General features: G+C 36.9%; 1 protein-coding gene across 7 annotated transcripts in view; it reads left to right on the top strand.

Moving 5' to 3' along the window:
* Positions 1–21,106, top strand: part of NIPBL (NIPBL cohesin loading factor) — a 146,640-nt gene that overhangs the window by 39,417 nt on the left and 86,117 nt on the right. For all 7 annotated transcript variants that reach the window (XM_054652901.2, XM_054652895.2, XM_054652900.2 and 4 more), the window contains exons 2-4: positions 8,255–8,398; positions 10,871–11,036; positions 12,181–12,311. In XM_054652901.2, the coding sequence (XP_054508876.1) occupies positions 8,335–8,398; positions 10,871–11,036; positions 12,181–12,311 (361 nt within the window). In that variant the 5' untranslated portion in view covers positions 8,255–8,334. The remainder of the gene's footprint in view (positions 1–8,254; positions 8,399–10,870; positions 11,037–12,180; positions 12,312–21,106) is intronic.

Below are 21,106 nucleotides of genomic sequence, written 5' to 3'. Positions count from 1 at the left end.
CCAAAAACAAACACCAAAATAATATTTTTCCTAGCTGCTGAGAGATGCCAGATTGTTACTGTCTAGCCCAAATTGCTCATGGTAAGCCGGTCTTCATTTGAGCTTAGTTCATTAGCAGTTTTTCCAACACAAAACATCTAGATGTTGCATGCACTATGCTTCAGGGTTTATTAATAACCTTTTAAATGTGTTTGATTTTTTTCTTCCCCAGCTATTCTTCATTTGTTTTCTGTTTTTCTTTCATTTGTGCTGTTTTTGAACTCATTGTGCTTCAGAAGTTTAGCTGACCAGAGTGTGTGTGGAATTGGGAAAAAGGACTATCTTGCCTGACTAGTGATACAGTTTCACAGCATTATTTGTAACTTCTTTGTTTATAATGTTAATAGGGATTGAACTAAATAGGGTAGGAAGATAATTTTTTAAATGCCATAAAGGAAAACATCAGGGAATCCTGATACTAATTGTAGTTACAAAGTCACCGAGCTTTACAGTTTTAGCATTGCTAGGTTGATGGTGTATGTTCAAAAGGCTTATGTAATTCTCAATTTTAGAACACAAACATTAACTAAAATCAGCTATCAAACATGAAAAATTTAATCTCTTGAAGTCCCTATGCAGTTACTGTATTTATTAGACACTAATACTGCAGTTGGGTTTTTTTGCAAGTTACCTTTGCTCTTGTGTTCAACCTTTTGAAGCAATATGTTTTTGCAAGATTAGTAATCTTAATTAAACTGTTTAATTCCATTCATTATTTAGGGGGTTTTGTCTCTTAGATGTTAGCATACTTTCCTTTGGAGAGTATATATTCTGTGTGCTGCATAAACAATATATAACACCTCATGAAAATGAACCAAACAGAACAAATTTTCAGTAGGGAATGCTATAAAATGACAAAAATAATTGCATTGCCATAATTGTGCAAATGTGTACAGTAGGACAGTATAACCAAAGCTCTTTGTGTTTCTGCACACAGTCACTAAAATCATCACTTAATTTAATAGTTTTCTACCTATTGATCATTAGTCATCTCTTTATCTGCAAGTTCCTCAGCCTAATAATTTTGGAAAGCATCAGCAAATTTCAGTTATTATTAGAAGGGCTGGAAGCCTCAAGACAGTTTAGTTTGTGAAAATTGGTTGTTGAATAGAGGAGATTCTTGTGTTCCCATTGAGAAAGAGGCTGTAACATGTGCTGTCTCTCTTCATCCAGCAGCTGAGACGTGTGGGAGTGGATTTGATATGAGAGAGGGAAACTGGATATGTTACAGAGGGCTAGTTGAGAGTCTTTGCGTGGAGGAATTGCTTCATTGTGTTTAGAGCATGAGGGGAAGTAATACAGCAATTCAGAAGAGAAGCATCTTAACTCCCTTCAGTGCTGTGTAGCATCCCTCTTGTATGTGGGAGAACTGAAAGTTAAAAAACAGGCAACAAGATGAATATTACGGCAAACAATGTATCACTGATCAATATTAATTGTCGTATGAAGAGGCACTGGTGTGTTTTTGAAATGCAGCTCACTAAATCTCTTTATATAGAATTTTATGCTTGTGTTTATTGTGGATTACTAAAGAAATTATATACTGCTGAATCTGTTTTCTTAGTGTATATGGAAGAAGTTTGGAGGGATTTTAATTTATTTTCAAAGTCATAAAAGAGGCAAAAATTGTGTATCATGAAGACTTGCATAAAATCAGCTGCTGCCTCAAGAGATTAATTTCATACCAGTTTTGTTTTGTAAAGGTTACGAAGCATCTGAGAGAGTTCAAGGGTAGAAATGCAAAATTAAAAATTGGAAGAGACTACTGTATTAAGTAGGTTTTGGTTCAGTGTTTAATCACTAGGCTTTTAGTCTGGTTAAGTTCCAGCCGAATAAGAGATCAAAAAGTCTTTAAAATACAAGTAAAAGTCAGTGTTTAGGAAAGGGCAGCACTACTAACAGCTAACATGAGACATTCCAGAAAGTTGGAAAAAAACAAGCTGCTGCTTCCTCCCTAATACCTGTCACAACTATTTTATGAATGAAGATGGATATTGCAACCTAAAGTATTCTCCATTTGGCAGAGCTGACTTAAATGAACTCTTTGATTTGCTTTTGCTCTTCTATACATCCCTTAGCTATTTTCTTCCAATAAAGTGAACTATATCTAATATCAGCCACTGATACATGCCTGAGCAAGTGCAGGGGCTGTGCTTACTCAAAAGAGCTTTGCTTTCTTCATTGGAGTAAAAATTGCATGTGGAAAATGTACTGCAGATGAGAAATAAGTGTATGAACTGCTGAAGTAGGTTGATGTTTTCCCTTCATGTTTGTTTCTCAGTGATGGTTAGTATCATGACTGCTCCACTTCAGAAGGTTTGCATGGTCCCACTTGTCAAGCCTGTCCGGGTCCTTGTGGATGACCCCTTCCCTCCAGCTTGTCACCGCATCACACAGCTCAGTGTCAGCAAACTTGCCATGGCTGTGCTCAGTCCCACTCTCCCACAGATCCGGGAAGCTGCACATGACTTATAGGCATCTGTTCTCTACAAATGGCCTGGTCTGAATTTGGGCATTGTCCAATTGTGTCAACTCCCTTTATTTCTTTCCCCAGGAAGAGTTTTTACAGGTGTAGAGCACAACTGATGCTTACCCTGGTAGAAATATGTGTGCTCCTGCATTAGGGGGTGTCTTTGGCTGAATCCACAGACCAATCGTATTGTGTCTGTGCTTTCACTGCTTGTGCTGGGATTGCTCTTCTTGTGTATTGTGGTGTCACTGCCACTGATATCGCATGGGCAGGAGAGACATCAGTGTCATTGTTTATCAAATCAGAACAGCAGAGCCCAAAGGAATGTGGCAGTATTTGCAGATTAAGAAGCTGGCTGCTTTAATTTTTTTCCCTAAAGATTGCTTTGTATTGGTAAGCAACTTACAATTGTATAGTATAGTACTTTTCACTAAGGGTTTTTTTCTTACCATGATTGTAGTTTGTGTTGATATGAGCACCTACTATAGGAAAACACATTATGCTAATACTGGTTTAGAAGTTTTACTAGGTAATCCTTATCTCAAACTTCTTCATTTTTCACTTGTTTTGTCAGCATCACTGTTTCTGCTGTCTGATCACTTTATGAATGAAACATACAGATTTCACTAGTACACACACATACACACTCTTCCCTGCTTGCACCCTCCCTTTTCCTTTACCTCCACCCACATGCTGCAACCACCTCTTTGGCTGTCAACTTAAATAAATATACAGTAGCTTCATGTTTTCTTGTGTTACTATTTTAACCTTAGACAGCTGCGTCGGGCAGCTGATTAATAAATGTTCACTGTTCATTTCCAATGCTGACTTTTTCTGAGATTGAATTAGCTATAAATGCTTTATATTGTAAATGTGTATGCTTGCCCCTCCCCAGATACTTAGGTATTAGATTATGTTTTGTCAACTATATCTCCTTCTTTAGTATGTTTATGAAGTATTTTTGAAAGCATTTAGTTCTGGAAACTTAGTGTCACTGTATAAAACTGTAGCTCTGGAATAGAAACCAGAAATCTGCCCTCTTGTGGATAAATCTGTCTGATGTACCCAGTCACAATATCTTCCCTGAATGAGAACTAAAGGATATTAATTTAATATCTTTGTGATTCTCATTCTTTAAGAATTTTTTAAGGATAGTTTATGGACTGATAGATAACAGAGATTTGTGTAATAACAAACAAGAAAAGTAGTTTATTGCAAAATGTAGAAGTTTAAAACTGAGAGACAATGATTCATAAATTTGTGATTCAGGTTTGCTGATTTAAAAGAAAAGAAAATGTCCACTCTTGATCTAAATTATGAATTAGCTAATACATAGTTGTACTAGTTTAATTTTCTTATGCAGATAAGAAAAATCAAGATCATGATGCTGTGGTTATATCTATATGATGTTATTCAACATATAGGAAACTGAAACTGCTTTTTAAAGTATTTTAATGCTTTAAATAAAGCATTAAATAAAGGTTTCATAATCTAAGCAAAATAAAACAAGACTATTAAAAGTACTTTACTTAATAGAATGTATTTTAAAAAGAAAAGTATAGATATTGAATATCATAGCTTTTCTTTAAAATTTAATTTTAGTCCACCTTTTTACTTCTTGGAAAATATCAGGTCATTAACATATAATACATTGTTTTAAATCTGAAGATATAATAAATTAAAGAATACCCTGGAGAATGAGAAATGAAACATTTAAATGTACATAGGAAACTGCCCAGTACTGAGGTTGGTTACTTATCTGTGCTTTGCTGCTGAGCCTTTTTGTATTACTGCATAAACAGATTTTTCCTTTTGTTTTGTTTTTTACTCTTCTCATGCATGCACACGGCAAAGCTGTGGAAAACCTGGTATTTTTCTTAGAGACACGACAGTTTCTCAACCAAGGGGAATGTTTCATAAATGCAGAGCTTGTACCATTATATGATAACCAATAGTCAGAGTCCTCTCATAATTTAATTCATAGTTAAATGCTGCAATATCTGAAAAAATACAACTGCAGTTTGTTTCTATTTCTTATTTTATTTTTATGGGGTAATTTTTTTTTGTTTGTTTGCTTGGGTTGTTTGGTTTTTTTTCTTTTAATGCTTGTAGTTTCTCTTTGCTGGATGTCAATGTCTGTACTTAAATTTTTCCCAACTTACTTTCATCCTCTCTTCCTCCCTTAATTTTGCCTTTGCGGTACAGGGTAATATAGATAGTTTAAAAAAATTTTAAAAAAAGGGAAAAGGATAATTTACAAAAGTAACACTTTAAATTTGTACATATTAACCACAGCCTAAACTTTTTTTTGTACTACTTTCCTTGCTAAGTTGGCTTGGCTTTTCTATATTAGTGTATATTATCATGATAACTTTATCCTGCGTTATTCTTTAGATATGCTGCCATTTCACAGTTTTCCTTTCACTGAGAGATTCTTTGTGTTGCTTCCTTTGTGCACTGCAGTTCCTTCCTCCCAAAAATGTCTTCTGTGGTAACGATTCTTTCTTATAAAGAAACAAGAGCATAAATACCTATATACTAAATATACAGGACCTCATACATTTATATAGAATGGATTTCTTGTACTCTTTCTGAACTGCTACACTACAATCTAATACATTGGTTAAAAGCCTTCTGCTGCAGATCTTTGATTTCCTTAATTCAGCTAATATTTCATTTTTTCAGTTAAGGGGTAAAAATATTACACTATTTTTAACAACTACTGAACAATCCTGGCAATGGAAAATTTTTAGACATTGAAAATGATTGTTCTTCTTGACTAATAGTAAGCTGCTACAATAGTACTTTTAAGTCTTTTTATATTTGGGGAATGGAGGTAGGGGAGAAAAACCCCAACAAAACTTGTCTAACAGTCAAGCTATTGTTATATGCTGTACTGATGTTTTATATGGAACAACTTACACTGTCTTGAGCTGTAAATCTTTATTCCCCTAACTGCTTGAGATTTTAAAATCTTAAAATGAATGGGTTTTCTTATGTTCTCAGTAGCATCAAATTTGAGGTGTAGTTTTACTGGTTCTTGGTCTCTGCTTCTGGATTTGAATCACGCCTTGTTTGCCAGTTTTATAACAGATGCAATTTTGCCCTCAACACGACAGATTTAGTATTTGGACCCAGATATGACTATGTGGTTTCTTCATACTGTGTTTGTTTTGTAAACTAATCCCATCACTTAATCCCATCAGTCTCTCTTTCTCTCTCTGTTTATTCATTTCATCATGCTTACAGAAACTTCATAATGTTAGAGATGAGTTCTTGAATTGCCATGCTTAGCCCCCAGCTGGTGCAGGCAACCACATCCTGTCCCTTCTGTACCATCTGTACAATCCATCTTTGGAGTAGTAGTGTTGGTTATCTCTACTAATGTAAGGCTGTTGGAGAAATTGGCACTCTGGTGGTGAAAAACTCTGCTCTGGTTTTCTTCTTGCTTGCATTTATGTGCCCATTTATTGTTGTGTTAGCATTGCTCTGTGGCTTTCTTCCTTTGTAGCCTTCTTTGACTGCCTTAGAGAGAGCAACCACATCCCCTCTTGACCTTTTGTTTTGTTAGTTAAACAAACCAACCCCTTTTACTCTTCTCTTACAAAGAAAGTTTACTTTTCCCCTGCTCACTGCACTTGCTCCACTCTGAGGTCTGGACTTTGCCAGGTTCAGGTTCTTACCATATATCTGTGGAGAAAGTTTCTAATTTTAAGTGTGTGATTTTGGAGGAATTATTCCTGTATAACGTCTCTATAATTTTCTTTATTATGGCAGTAATTCTTCTATTAGGAATGAACTTGAATTAGGAGTTTCTGTGTTAACAGCTTCCTCATGTGATGAGGAAGTGAAAGTGAATAGACTCTTTTTTTTCTTATATTTTATTGTTTCTGTGCTACATAAAAATTTCCAATAATACTGGCTAGTGACGTGGCCTTTCCTTTGATGCAGTTTCAGTCGGGAGAAGTCATCAGACATGACATTTTTATAGTAAATACAATTTATGTGTGAAGGGTGTTCTTTAGTTTCTAGGCTTTCAGTGAAAACTTGGATTTTAAAAGTGTTATCTCCTGTGGGTTTATTGCTGCAGACTCATTATGAGACTCTTTTAGCATATATTCTTTGATTCTTAAAATTTCTTTTTAAGAATTGCTTATTTGTGGAACTAGGCAACCCCTGAAATTCTGCATATATTTGTATTCATTTAGGGTAAAAAACCCTTGGGTATTGAGTAGTACTTGAAACTGTTCTGATGGAAGTTTTCTCCTGAAATAAAAAAAAAAAACCCAAGTACAGCAATCCACACTGAGTATCTGTCTGTAGCATTTTTCTTACTGACTATATTTCTGTATTGGCAATGTACTGTATTTTTAATTTTAAAAAAGTAATTTAGGTCAGAATGAGGCTGTGGCAGCTGTGGCAAAGGAAGTCATCACTGTCAGTTCTGTTTAACCTCAGTTTTTCAAAGAGCATGCCGTTAGGGAAAATTTGAAAAGGTAGTTTCACTGTCTGATGAAAACTTTGAGCACAAAAAGTGTTGTAACATTTCTTTTCCTTGTCTTGGAGTCTGTATGTATTCATAAGCAGTGGTGCTTTATATATTGCCATATGTTGCCATGTTGGTGTGGCATAAGAAAGAATGTTACTTAGAAACATTACTAAGGAAATTATAAAGATCGCTTGATTCGTATGTATTTTATATGCAATTATCAAAACCTATAAGGACCTAGTGGTTTGTACGTATTTTATATATAATTCTCAAAAATGTAGGCTTGTAAAGTAAGTAAATTTCAGCATTTCAGTAGATAAGAGAAATGCTTATGTAAGGACTCTTTACTATTTCCCAGCCTGTCAACACAAATGCCTGTCTGCAACAGGCAACCACATATCAAATTCCTTTAATGTCTTCAGAAAAATCATGCCAATTTCACAATATACTGGGGGATTATAATGTGTGATGTTTGATGGTTTGGAACTGCAGTTTTTGGGTTTCTTTTTAGCAGTGTGGACTTCCTTACATTTGGGATCTTTATAATTAGTGAAATCCAAGTGAACTAATTCCTTTTTCTGTTGTTGAATATAAAATGTGCTGTTTTACAGGAAAGATATGAGCTACTTCAGTGGTGGCAAAACTTTGTTTTTTCCCCAAGAGGAGTAATTAGAATTTCTGGTAGTAGTTTGACCATACAGGGTTATGTATTGAAGAGATGTTGTCAAATCAATTTTGAAATAGCTACTACTTCTATAATGTACTTAGATTTTGTATTTGTCAATATGTTTGCTTCTTTATTTTTGAATCTGTAAATTACTCCTTTTAGTTTCACTAGTCTCTTTATGAAAATGCCTCCTTCTGCAATACTGGGAAGCGAATGTAACAGCTAATTACTTAAACTAGTTATGCATTAAGTGTGATTACACTTCAGCATGAACTAACAACAGTTAGAAGTTTTTTTACCAGTTTTTCAGTCAGTGTTGAATAACCTGAAGGATTTTTTTTTATTGCCTTATCTTGCATCTTTTTTTTGATGAAGAGGTTGCTTCTGAGACCAGAAGGAAGCTTGCCCTTTAATTTGCTAATGCCACTTGTTACTTAGAATCTGCACTGTTCTACCCACTCTTGAAAAAATTTACTTGGTATGCAGCTAAAGGTAGTATGGTCTGTTTCATTTATGTTAATGATGTAAAATTTTTAAAAAGTAAACTGAGAGATTTTATTTGGTTTTGTTCTTTTTGTTTTGTGTTTAGTGCTTGGGAGATGGGAAGTAATGATAGCTGGCACCTGAACTGAAATATCTGTGTAGGCACTACTCTCCCAGAACTTCAGGATGAATGGGGATATGCCTCATGTTCCCATCACTACTCTTGCAGGGATTGCTAGTCTCACGGACCGTAAGTACTCTTCTTTTTCTCATCTTTACTATGTTTTTTTCTACCTCATTGGTAAATATCTGCATTTTCAAAATTCTAAAATAGTTTTTATTTTTAAAGTTCTTACAGTTAAATCTGTTTAAAATCAGACTTGTCATTAAATATGTTAGCCTTGTTATTGCTTTAATTGTAAAAGTCTATCCAAAAAAACCATGCATATTTAAGTATAAAGTGAAATGCAGGTTAAAAAAACCCTTAAGGGAAACCTGAAAAAAAATATAGGAATTCATTATTTGTTTGCAGCATCATTTAGTAACATATCTGAGTACCATACAAATAAAGAAAAATATATTAATGATAAAGTACTTCTAAAACATGCATCCCATCATCTTCACTAAAAAGACAGAGACACGGGATTAGACTGATGTGCAACTAATCAAGAGAGTTGTAGAATATACTGAATATACTTTGAAACTAGTTCATTAATTTTGAGCTTGTTAGTAGGGGCACAAAATGACTGCTAGAATAAAAATAAGCAGCTGAACTTGAGTCTTTTTTCTTTGCTGTTCAGCCTGCAAAGGGAGCATGTGAAGTGTGTATGCTGACTTTAAGTACATCAGGAAGAAAAAATGCAAGGAAAGAAAAATAACTATTTACCTTACAAGCTGATATTGACACAAAACCAAATCATTATAATGTGACCAAAAAATAATTTCTAGTGAAAACTAACAGGAGATTTATTATTCTATAGTGAGGACCTAGAACAGCTATTGCAGTAAGAGCAGCTGGGACAGAAAGACATCTTGTTAATGTAGTGTAAGAAAGATTTTGTAGCTCAGTTGTCTCTCTGAGGATAATTGGACTCAGTGACCTTAGGTGCTTCTTCTAACCACTTCTGTTGTTACACTGTTGAAAATTGGAGGCTTTCCAAGAAACACTGGAAGTATATATCCAGCATTTGAATTTAATTGCTCACAGTAAAAAAGGCAGATGTTTTGGAGGAAAAACCCACTTCATGTACTTCTGGTATATTCTGAAGTATTGAAGTGAAAGATGCAGGTTATGTATTTAAATGTGTATCTATCTAATATCAGACCATCAGGATGCAAATAGTAGGTTTCTGGCTATGGACAGTTTCCCAGAATTAAGTGTTTGCAGGTAAGGTTGCTTAACTGGTGGAAATCACTGATCAAATTCTGGTGCAAGAGTTCCTTTAACCACTGAACTGTAATGGACAAGGCCAGTTGCCCTGAGAACATGGATGATATGATGCCTGAAGGCAGTAGAGTAGGCTAGCTAAATTGACACTAAAACATAGTCAATATGCTTTTCTGATTTTGCTAATTTTTCCAAGTTTCAGGCACATTCAAGGTCATCTGCTGCAAGTAATGAAAGCTATTGATATTAATATATTATAAACGTTTATTTGAATTGCAATTTATTCCTAAGTACAGCAATTATAAGGGGTAAAAATTCTGGAATCACCCCACTTTTTCAATTTCAAAATACAAAAGAATCAAAAAATATATTTCACTTTGATTGGGGTTTTTTTCTGAAATTGTTTGTAATGGTTCAGTTAAAACCTTGATCTCAGGGATGTGATCAGCCTGGTAACTTGCAGTTACCAGCTGAGTAAGCTCAGAGTCAGCCAAGCTGACTCTTACCAAACCAAGAGTCAGCTTGTTTTCCTGAACCAGCTGAGGTGGCCTTACTCTTTATCTAGCCTTTTGGCCTCTCCTGACTTAACCTCCTCTGGTCTGTGTAACTCTACAATCATCTGGTCAAACTTCTCATAGGTACACTTCCTTGTTATGTCTTAAGATCTAAAAATGCCCTAAGAAATTGAAATGTGCTTATAATCTGATTGAAATAGTGTTTTCACTCAATCTTTTCATAAGATTTCTCGTTAAGTTTTTCTGACTGAATTGACATTTCAATCAACACACCAACCAACAATACTAGGGCTGTCTTGAGAAGATGGTTTACATAAGAATAAATACAAGAAAAGAATAAACTGTGAATTTAATTAGTGTGTTTAATTGATTGTTGGGTTTTTTGGTTTTTCTGATGAGTTGGGGTTTTTTTTGTTTTTCTTTAAAGACTTTATAATAACATGGTTACACTGATTAAATATTGAGATCAGAGTAGAAAACTGAAATCCTCAATGCCCTTACAGTACTTCATGTAACTACAAAAATTTTGCATTTCCTTTTTTTTATCCATGCTTTTGGCTCCAGGAGAAAGGTACTATAACCTAATAAAGAGATTAATATTCTGGAATGTTTAGATAGTCCAGTTATGGGTATGTGAGTGGGGATGTGTATTTCTTTTTGTGAATTTAAGAATTAAAAAAATTCAGAAGTGTTCCCTGTGTTTTAAATCTAGTTGTTGAGTTTTCTTTCTTAATCTCATAAGAGAGTAAGGGGGTGTCCACATTTGTGTGTTTGCGTCTCATGAAATAATTCTAAAGTTCTTCCTCTTTTCTACTAACAGTTTTGAACCAGCTGCCTCTTCCATCACCTTTACCTGCTACCACAACAAAAAGCCTGCTTTTCAATGGACGGATAGCTGAAGAGGTGAACTGCCTTCTGGCTTGCAGGGATGAAAATCTGGTTTCACAGCTCGTCCACAGTCTCAATCAGGTGTCAACAGATCACATGTATGTATTTTGAACTTCTACATCAGATCGCCATCCTTACTCTTTGAAATGAAAATTTACTGGATTGAGAAGGATGTTTGTGAGCATATGAAAATTAGAATGTGCAGGTTTTTCCTTAGGCTTGCTTAGTAAGTGGCCGCAATATAAGAGTCAAATGCTTCATTCAGACAATGTTAATAATTGTCCCTCAACCCTTATGCCTAACTGTGGAGTTATTTTACAGATCTAAGGCTTATTCCCTTCTTGGTAGGTTAGAGTGCAGACTTTATGGTATTGATTGGGCAATACTAATTTGCATTCAGTATCAGTCACTAATGCACACAGACAAACTGCATACCCAAGAAAATTTTTGACACCTGATTAGGTGTCAGTTCTGATTAGGTATTGAACTTAAGTAGGTTAACAACTGAGCCATCAAGTATGCTAATGTGTTCTCTTTTTGTTATTTTTTTATTTCTCCCTGGTGTCCCTTGAGTTGTTTTATGTTGACAACACTGTCGTTTCCTTACCTGTTTTGTTAAAATGGAAGTAGCAAGTAGCTTTTTAAAGTCCTCAAAGCATACAAGTGAGTGCACAGATGCATTTATAGAAAATCCATTGCATTTCTTTATGGTTCAGAGGGAATCCTGTGATCTCAAAGATATGCCAATTTCCCCTTTTCAAAATAAAAATATTTTCAAAGCATTGGGTTGAAACCTGAATGTTACACAGTTGAAACCTGAATGTTATACATTCATACATATGTTATTTTCACTCCTACAGTAATATGTTCTTGGTGTTATGCCAAGTGTTCTTTTGTAGAGATGACCACAATGTAAAAATTGGCCTAAGAAACTTCTTATGAGAATCTTAAACTGACAGCCACATATATGTAATAGCTTAGTAACAGAAAATAATTGGCAGGACTTGCAGGAATATTTCTTCTGCCATTCCTTAAGGAAGAGGGTGAAAAAAACTAGAGGCAGGAAGCAGTGCTTTGCAGACTTGATTTTTCCTATATTTTAACAGTAAATTGTCTTCTTTCATTTTGGTTTTGGTTTTTTTTTTGGTTTTTTTGGTTTTTGTTTTTTTTTTACTTGACTCATAGTTTCTTATAATTTGAAAATGCATTTGCCTCTTTATTTGCTTACTTCCACAATTCCAGAGAGTTGAAAGATAACCTTGGCAGTGATGATCCAGAAGGAGATATACCAGTCTTGCTGCAGGCTATTCTGGCAAGGAATCCTAATGTTTTCAGGGAGAAAAGCATGCAAAACAGATACGGGGTACAAAGCGGTAAGGATTTTTGATTATCTATTGATTAATTTTATGTTGTTCTGTAAATCTAGGGGACTGATACTAACCACAAATATATATGGAGCACAGTGGTCGTATTTATGCCTTGCCTTGTGTTTGATATTGATTTAAAGCTATGTACCTTATCATCTTTTAAGAGCAATTGTATAGTAAAAAGATGGAAAATAAGAGCTACCAGGTATTATTCTAAAAAATGTTTCATTTCACCTCAAAGTGTAATCTCTAGAATAAGTAATTGGATTTTATTTTGAAACAATCTTATTTTGAATTTTTTATGCTTTCATATGTTCATATGTTCGTCTTGGTAAATAATTGAAGTCGAAAACATATGTGTTGATCTTACTGAAAATCTATATGATTATAGTGTATCACTGCAGCGAGAGTTCTTAACTGTTCTGGAGTAAGGAATAAGGTTGACTGAGGCATCCTTAATAACTCCTCCCTGCCATTCCTCATCTTAGAAACTTGTGGTGCCCTACAGCTCTAAGCTGTTTATGCATTTTGGGAAACTATAACCTTATGCATCTTTCCATAAATGTCAATTACTTCAATAATTATTTTACATTTATGCAAGAACTCAAGTGCACTTCTGTGTGTAAAAGGAAAAAAACTTCACACATGCACTTTTTAATAAGAATATATATCTAACTGAAAAATCACCTGTTGTTGAGCCATCCTAGTTAAAGCATATATGCTGCTGTAATACGGTTTAGTTGTACAAGAATTTTTATGTAACTTGTAACTTGAGTTATGATCTTATGAAGTGCATTCTTTTCTATTTGGTAGGAATGCTAAAATGGATTTATGCATATCTCTTTTTTACAAGAAGAAAAATTGTTGTAAGACTGGGAGTGATATATAGGGAATCTCATTCTAGTAATGTTTCTACAAGGATGGTGTTTTCTGTGCTATGTAGTAATATGACAACAATGTAAAAAGTAAAAGATACTGTAGTGCTAATGGCCACAGAATAATTTCAAATCCATTTCAGACCCCATGTTTGGGGCTTGTTTTTACTTCTTTTTCATTACACCATTATCACATATATAGGTACTTGTCTGGAAGCTTTGGAAAATCTGGTCTTTTGTTGTTGGGGAGTGTTTAGTTTAGTTTTGTTTTTTTCTTTCTTTTTTTCTGTTACATTACCTGGACTGGACCTTCCATGTCTTGCCCCTGCCCCTGCTGTCCATAAGAGAAAGAAGTGAGAGCTTTCCATCAAAGATTTAAGTTAATTAGGGGATTTTTTTGAATTGTAATAGAAAATTAATTATATGTTTTCTGTCATTCTTTTAACCCAGAAACTACCACATTTGTGATTCAAAGCATGTTTTAAATTAGGGAGGAGAAAACAAATAGATATATTTTTTTAAGTCCTTAAAAAGAGCACTCTGTACTTTAACCACAAAATTGAAACTTTGTCTGTATAGTTGTCTTGGTTTAGGGCAAACTGGGGAGAAAACCTCTAAAGCAGTTCCTTTAGAAAGCAGATTTAAGTGGCCCCTCTTCTAACTGGTTTGGGAAAAGATTTCTTTGCAGAAGAGTGGAAAAAACCTGTTTATTTAACAGGTAAAGTATTCACTAGCATAAAGAATGAACAATATTCAACAATAAAATTTCTTGCTGCTTTGAAGAAATGACAAACTCAGAAAGTTCCCTTTGTGGACTGTACCTAGGCTTGCTTTGTTTTTTTATTAGTCTTTCCAGCAGTGGATCCAGTGTCTTAGGCCCCGGTGGGCTGCAGGCATGAACTCCCAGTGCTCTTTTGGGTTTTTAGTCTAGAGTAGGCTTGAACAGTTCTAAGAAAAAGAAAACCATATTCTAGGGAACTTTTATGCCTTAGCTAGATAAAAACTGACTAAAAGCAAAGGAGAGCTCTGTCCTGCTGTCTCTTTGTGTTGCAGATAACATAGTCTAGGAGAGAGGGATGCATAGGAGCAAGTGCAGTTTCTGATAACAAACTGTGCTTCTTTTCTCTCCTCTTTTGCTCTCAGAATCAGTCTTAAAGGTGCAAAACTTATTCTGAGCTAAACAGACGAATGGGGATAGAAGCATCATAAAGTCACCATAGGACATTCTATTCCTTATGTCTATTTTGTTAGCTTACTACTAAAACTAGCATATGTTCTAACTTTATAATCACATACATTATACAATACATACATATATATATATATATATATATATATATATACTATGTAGCTATATCTAGACAATGGCAGTAGTATTTAGTAAACAGTGATATTTACATGTGGTTCTTACTTAATAATCAGATCTCCCTGAGGTACACATTGTGTTGTTTCATCTTTCTGAATTATCTACTATGTGTAACTTGGTTTTTGAGCAAAGATAACTCTATGACTGGGTTTGTTTGTACTTGAGGCAGAACTGATCTTAATTGTCTTTTCTAACAAACCTCTGAGATGCATCACTGGGACTTTGTTTCTGTCTACTATATGCAGGGGCTCAGATTGGGCAGGGCCTGCTTGGTTGGTGGAACTTGAGGTATTAACTAATTAGGTGGCCTTTGCTAGATGTTGCTTTTAATTTTTGGAAGATCTTTTACTCAGTGTTTTTGAGTTGGTTTTAACAGTTTTTGTACTTTTTTATTTTGCTTGTAGCTGGTGCATTGTAGGGGATATGATATACTCACTTAATGCTATGTTTTTTAGTCTAGGTGTTGATAAGGCTGTTTTTGAAAGGAGTCCTGTTGTCTGATTTAATTTTTTTAGGGGTACTATGCCTTTAAAAGATTTGTTTCTTAAGGCTTAGAATGGTGTTACAGGCCGTAGCATGAGGCACAGGGTAAGTGTCCAGCCATCCTGTGGTGGCTTTTATTATTGTGATCACGTAGTGCTTACCTTGGCACGTCTGGGGCAGTGTGATGTAGTTAATTTGCCAAGCCTACCCATACTTCTATTTGGACTACTGCCTACCATATAGGGGTTTTAGCTGCTTGGTTTGTTTGATCACAGTGCACGTCTTATAGTCATGAGTAACTTGAGAAATACTGTTTATGGTTAAATTTACTCCTTGGTCTTGTGCTTACTTATAAGAGGCATCTTTACGTTGATGACTTGAGGCATCATTAGCCTAGTTAGCTAAGAACAGCTCTCTCTTGTGTTGCTAATTTAAGTCTATTTTTGACACTTTTATTTTTGCAGCCTGATTTACCTGTTGATTGTTTTGGTGCTCCTCATTAGCTTTACTCTTGGGGACATGGGCACTTACATGGCAGACTTTTATAGGTAGTTTCTCTATTTTGGTAGAGAAAGAGAGTCTTTTTACTCTTTAGTAGCCTAAATTGGTTTTCTTTTACACTGTTAATTGGCTTTTTTTTCTAACTATCCCCACAGAGCATTGGCTACTTCTATGAATTAGTGTAGAGGTAGAGCTTTGGCTGTTTCTCTCTTTTAGCAGTGTCTAGGGCTAGTTGAATGGCTTTGAGTTTAGTGAGTTGGCTTGATCTACGTTTTCCTTTAGTAGATTTTGTGACTTGTTGTGTTGGGTTCTATACAGCTGCTTTTTAATTTCGTTTCATCCCTACAATGCAACAGGAACTATTAGTAAAAAAAGCGTAACGTGTTTCTTCTGCTGGCAGTTGGTTGTATGGTGGAGCTTCTTTAGCCTTTGTCATTTCTTGTTTCTCTTCATTAGTGAGAGTAAAGTTATCACCTTTAGGCCAATTTGTAATGATCTCTAAAATCCCAGGGTGATTCAGGTTTCTAATACTGGCTTGCTGTATGATTAGAGCACTGTACTTGTTCTGTGTGGCATTGGTAGCATGGTGGATAGAGGTAACTTCTGTTTTGAACATCTGCCTTAGCACTGGTAGTTGGGGAGCCAGGAGCTGTGCTTTAGTGCCGATTACTTTTGAAGCAGTTTGGACTCTGCTGTAGGTCACTGAAATTTTTGCCTAGTTGGAGTGTAGTTGGCTCTGTGGCTTCGACATTAAAATCTTAGTGGTTGACTTTCAGTCTCACTAGGCACTTTCTGCTAAAGGCTCTAGGGCAGACCATGGCTTCCAGCTGTAGAGTGGAGCACGTTCTTTATATCTGGTCTTGTCTTGACTGGGCTAAGGGCTATTGCATGAGCGATTTTCTGCTTGATCTGGGTGAAGGCTTGCTGTTGTTAAGGGCTTCACTGGAAAGCCCTAAGTTCTTTTTTCAGGTTACCAGGTAGAGAGGGCTTACAATCTGGTTGTGCTTAGGAATATGCATTTTCTAAAAACTCACGGCATTTAAGAAAGCTTGTATTTCTTTTTTGTTGGTGAAGACATTGCTGTGATCTTGTTGACACAGTTTATCTTGCTACTTTACTCTCAGGAACTGGATCTCTTTAGCAGGTCCCTTAACTTTGCTTTTTTTGACGGTGAAACTGGCTTTTAGAAGAATTTGAATGATTTTTTTCTCCTTTTTCAAACATTTTGCTGCTGTGCTGTCCTACACAATGATGTCATCAATGTGTTGCAGATGTTCTGGAGCTTTACCCTTTTCTAGTGTAGCTTGGATTAGACCATGGCAGATGGTAGGACTGTGCTTTCACCCCTGGGGCAGTCAATTTGAGGTGTACTGCATTCCTTTTTTTGAAGGTAAACTGAGGCCTGCATTCTGTTGTTAAAGCAATGGAGAAAATAGTGGCATACCTCTTCACTGCCTTGGACTCCAGCTCGTACTGGAGCTCTAATGTGCGTGCCATAGTAGTACTCAATAGTGGAGTCGCTTAGTTTAAGGCATGATAGTTCACAGTCAGTCCCCATTCTCCTTCAGGTTTGTGTATAGGTCAAATGAGATGTTGAAGGGTGAGTGGGTTTTTGCTGATCACTCTTCGGCTCTTCAGCTTACAGATTATGTTATGGATGGGAATCCCATAATTGTTCTGTACTGCCAGCAGTGCACTGTCAAAGTGGCAATTGGTATTCATTGCTCTTCCCTCTTCAGAAGTCTTATTGCAGCTGGGTTTTCTGATAGTCCAGGCCAGGTGTTCAGTTGTTTGACGCTCTCTGTCTTTATAGCTGCTATCTTAAATGCCCACCTGAGTCCCTTTGGGTTTTTGAAATACTCACTTTGGAGGAAATCTTTGTGTAAAATGCATGGGGCTTTTGGAATAGTCACAATAGCATGTTTCTTCCACTCATTTCTAGTCTTATTAGCTTATATTAGCTTCTACTAAAGTAAAGTCTTGTGATGCCCCTGTCACACCAGCAATAGAAATAGATTTTGCTCCCCCATGTCTCAATGGGATTAATGTGCACTGTGCACTAGCATCGACTAAGGCTTCATATTTTTGTGGTTTTCATGTGCTCGGCCAATGAATTTGCACAGTCTAAAAAATATGGTTTTCTCTACTCTCTACCTGGTTAAAGGCAGGGCCCCTCTAATCTTGGTTGTCCGTTTTTTCCTTGAGTGTATGTCTTGGAGGTGTTTAAGGGGATTAGACACGTCATTATCATCATACCTGGTACTTTGGCTACAGGCTACTGGAGCTGCTTCTTTTTTGGTGGAACTTCTTCTCTGAGTCTCGCTGTCTTTTAATTTAAGTACCAATTGGTGCCAGAGCAGTAGTAGATTTTCCATCCTATCTCCTCTCCTCATGTGTTCTCCACAATCGCATGGGAAAAACCACAGCTCAGCTCATGGGATGTAGCTTCTCTCCCTATCTGGGGGACATCTGCATTTGATACTAGAGCTTCTGATCTGTACTGCTGAGATTTGGAGAAAGCCCTCTTTCATTTCTTCTCTAATCTCTTCTCTGAGTTTCTCGTGATCCTCCTCTATCTTATCTTCTAATTTCTGCCAACATGTTTTCACAGCTGCGACTCTGGCATGTGTTGGGCCATGTACAGCATCTGCATATGCTCAGAGCTTCCTTGCCATATCCAGCACAGTCCTCCTCCCTGTTATCCCACTTCATTATTGCTAAAGCAGGAGTGTATTTTTGTAGCCTAAGTCATATAAGTTTTTGGCACATCACGGATGTAAATGGTACCAAGTCTGCATTTACAGTGTTCAGGTCATCTGAGAAGACCGTTTTTGTCACTACCATTTCTCTCAAGCATTGAATCCCTTGTTCTGTGGTCTTCCACTGGGTTTGCTGCATATAGAGATAATCTTTATGCAGATATCTTTGTGCCCAGAGGCTGTGAGGGTTAGCCCCCCTCATCATTCCTTGGTCAATGACAGGATCATGTGGCAGGGATCCCAAATGCCTCACTTCAGTACTATCCAGAATTGTAGCCTTGCCTGCAGCATCCCAAAGACAGACTAACCAACTAATTATAGATTCATCAGGTCATTGAGCGTAATCTTTTCTTAGCTATGAAGGTTCTTCAGGGAAAGGGACTCAATAGTGACTTTTGATCTTGAGTCAGTTGCTTTGACTTCTGATTTTGTGTCAGTAGCTTTGACTCTGACTTCTGTGTCGGGAATTGGCACTGAGGGTCCTTCCCCCAGATCATCATCATCAATCACTGCCTGATCAGTTTTGCTTGTGTGCTTCTTTCCTGCAGCGACTACCAGTGGCTTAGGTTCACTGTCTGGTTTAGCTGCAGGCTTAGGCTCACTGTCTGGTTTAGCTACAACCTGAGTAGCTGGGGTGTTGGCTGCAGCCTGAGTGACTGGGGTAGCTGCTGATTCATCTCCCTGCTGCCCTACAGTATCTAGTAGCATGTGATAAGCATAGGCCAGGGCCCAGCTTATTGCAATGATCTTTTTTTCCTTCAAGTCATCATGGCAGTTCTCTTCCAGATATTTCCCCACATCATCTGGGTTTTGAATTTGTTCATGTGAAAATTCTTAGGCTGGGGGATCAGAAAATTCCTTCAGGATTGGACCCGTTCTCTCCTATTTTCTACACCTGGATCTGCTTCTGAGTCAGGGGTCTCATTAACTCCTCTGGACATCTCAGCCTTCATTCTAGAGGAGCTGTAGACCATATAGAAGAAGCTTACTAGATTAAATACTAGGAAGGTGGTCCCTTTAACATTCAGGGCAAACTGAACATTCTGAAAAAGTGAGTTAAGATATTCAAAGGAGAAGGAAAGGGAAGGATGAAAAGCCTCATCCCCTGCTCTTCTTCTAAGAAACTGGATGCAATTACCAATGAACTCCCAAAACATGCTGGAACTAGAATGCAGGGTAGGACGAAGAAACCATACTTGTCTTAAATAGACTCTAGTATCTTAGTAAACTCCCTATAAATCATTATCACTGAGCCCAGCACAACAGCTGTTCTAATCCATGCCCCTCTACTGTGAAAACTATGTGTTAGGGACAATACTGGAGCTATTTCCAGATAAGAAAATAAGCCTAGGGACTGGAAAGGTATTAAAACTTTAAAAAGCCTGGGGACTAGAAACAAGTAAAGGCTTCCACCCAGAGAGACGTCATGAATTCAAGCAACATAGCTACTGATTACTTTATCCTGATACAGTGTAAGTGCAACTAAAATGCAGCCACTACAGGCTTTTTCCACTTTCTCAAGCCTCACTTTGAGTGCCAAAAAAATGTATTTGCCCTGGTTTAGGGCAAATTTGAGAGAAAACCTCTAAAGGCATTCCTTTAGAAAGCAGATTCAAACAGTGCTCCTGCCCAACTGGTTTGGGAAAATACTTCTTTGGAGAAAAGTGGAAAAAACCTGTTTATTTCACATACAAAGCATTCACCAGCACAAAAAAATGAACTCACTGCTCTGGAGAGATGATAAACTCAGAGAGTTCCCTTCGTGGGCTTTGGCTCAGCTCACTCAGTCTCTTGTCAGTCCCTGCCATGCTGGAATGCAGTGTCTTTAGGCCCCAGTTGGCCACAGGGGTGAGCTCCTGGTGCCAATCTGGATCTTCACTCTAGAGTAGGTTTGAACAGTTCCAAGAAAAAGAAAAGGCACAGTCCAGGTACTTCTCTGCATCAGCTAGCTAAAAACTGACTAAAAGGAAAGGAGAGCTCTGTCCAGCTGTCTGTCTATGCTGCAGAAAACACAGTCCAGGAGAAGGATGCAGGGGAGCAAGTGCAGTTTCTGATAACAAACTCTGCACTTCTTCTCCGTTTGCTCTTGGAACAAGTCTTAAGGGTGCAAAACTTATTTCTGGGCCAAATAGATGAATGGGGATACAAGTATCATGAAGTCACCCCAGGACAATAGTTCATGCTGATATGGTTACATTATGTCAGCTTTCTGTACAGGAATGTTACTTGTTTGGCTGAAATGTTGTACCTAGCTGTGTTGAGAGTGGCAGTAAGAGGTGAGGGGGCAGTGGGCATGCTGGGTGCTCCTTCCAGCATAAAAAATGCCTGGGATTTCATGTTCACGTGCCTCTATGTGAGGCAACCAGCATCCATTTAAACAAATTTTGTAGAAGTTGAGGAGTCCCTGTCCATTACTCCAGACACTGAAATGTACTTATATTGAGGAATCGAAATACCTAACTTTTTTAACACAACACAGGACTTTAACTCCTGTTCAGGCCCAGTATTAGTGTGCTATAGTATTAGTAGCACATGGAATGCAGAATTTGCCACCTACTGGGAGGTACCAATGGCTTAATTCCTGCAGGATTATTACTGTCTTTGCTGGAGAAAGGAGAGGAGAAAAGAGGGTGACAGGGAAGGTTTCTGAAGGTTCTGAAGGTTTCTTAAAATAGTTTTGCATGTGTGATTATTGCAGTAATTGAAATTGGTGATAGCAACTGTAGGATTAACAAAAATCTTCCAACATTTTCATACTGGGGACTGTTGTCTAACTGTCTAAAATACTTATACTATTAATGAGCTTCTACCTAAGGC

Source organism: Agelaius phoeniceus, chromosome Z, assembly GCF_051311805.1.
Source record: "Agelaius phoeniceus isolate bAgePho1 chromosome Z, bAgePho1.hap1, whole genome shotgun sequence".
Taxonomy (NCBI): Eukaryota; Metazoa; Chordata; class Aves; order Passeriformes; family Icteridae; genus Agelaius; species Agelaius phoeniceus.
Note: the sequence above shows the minus strand (reverse complement) of the source record. Positions and strands in the feature narration are given on the sequence as shown.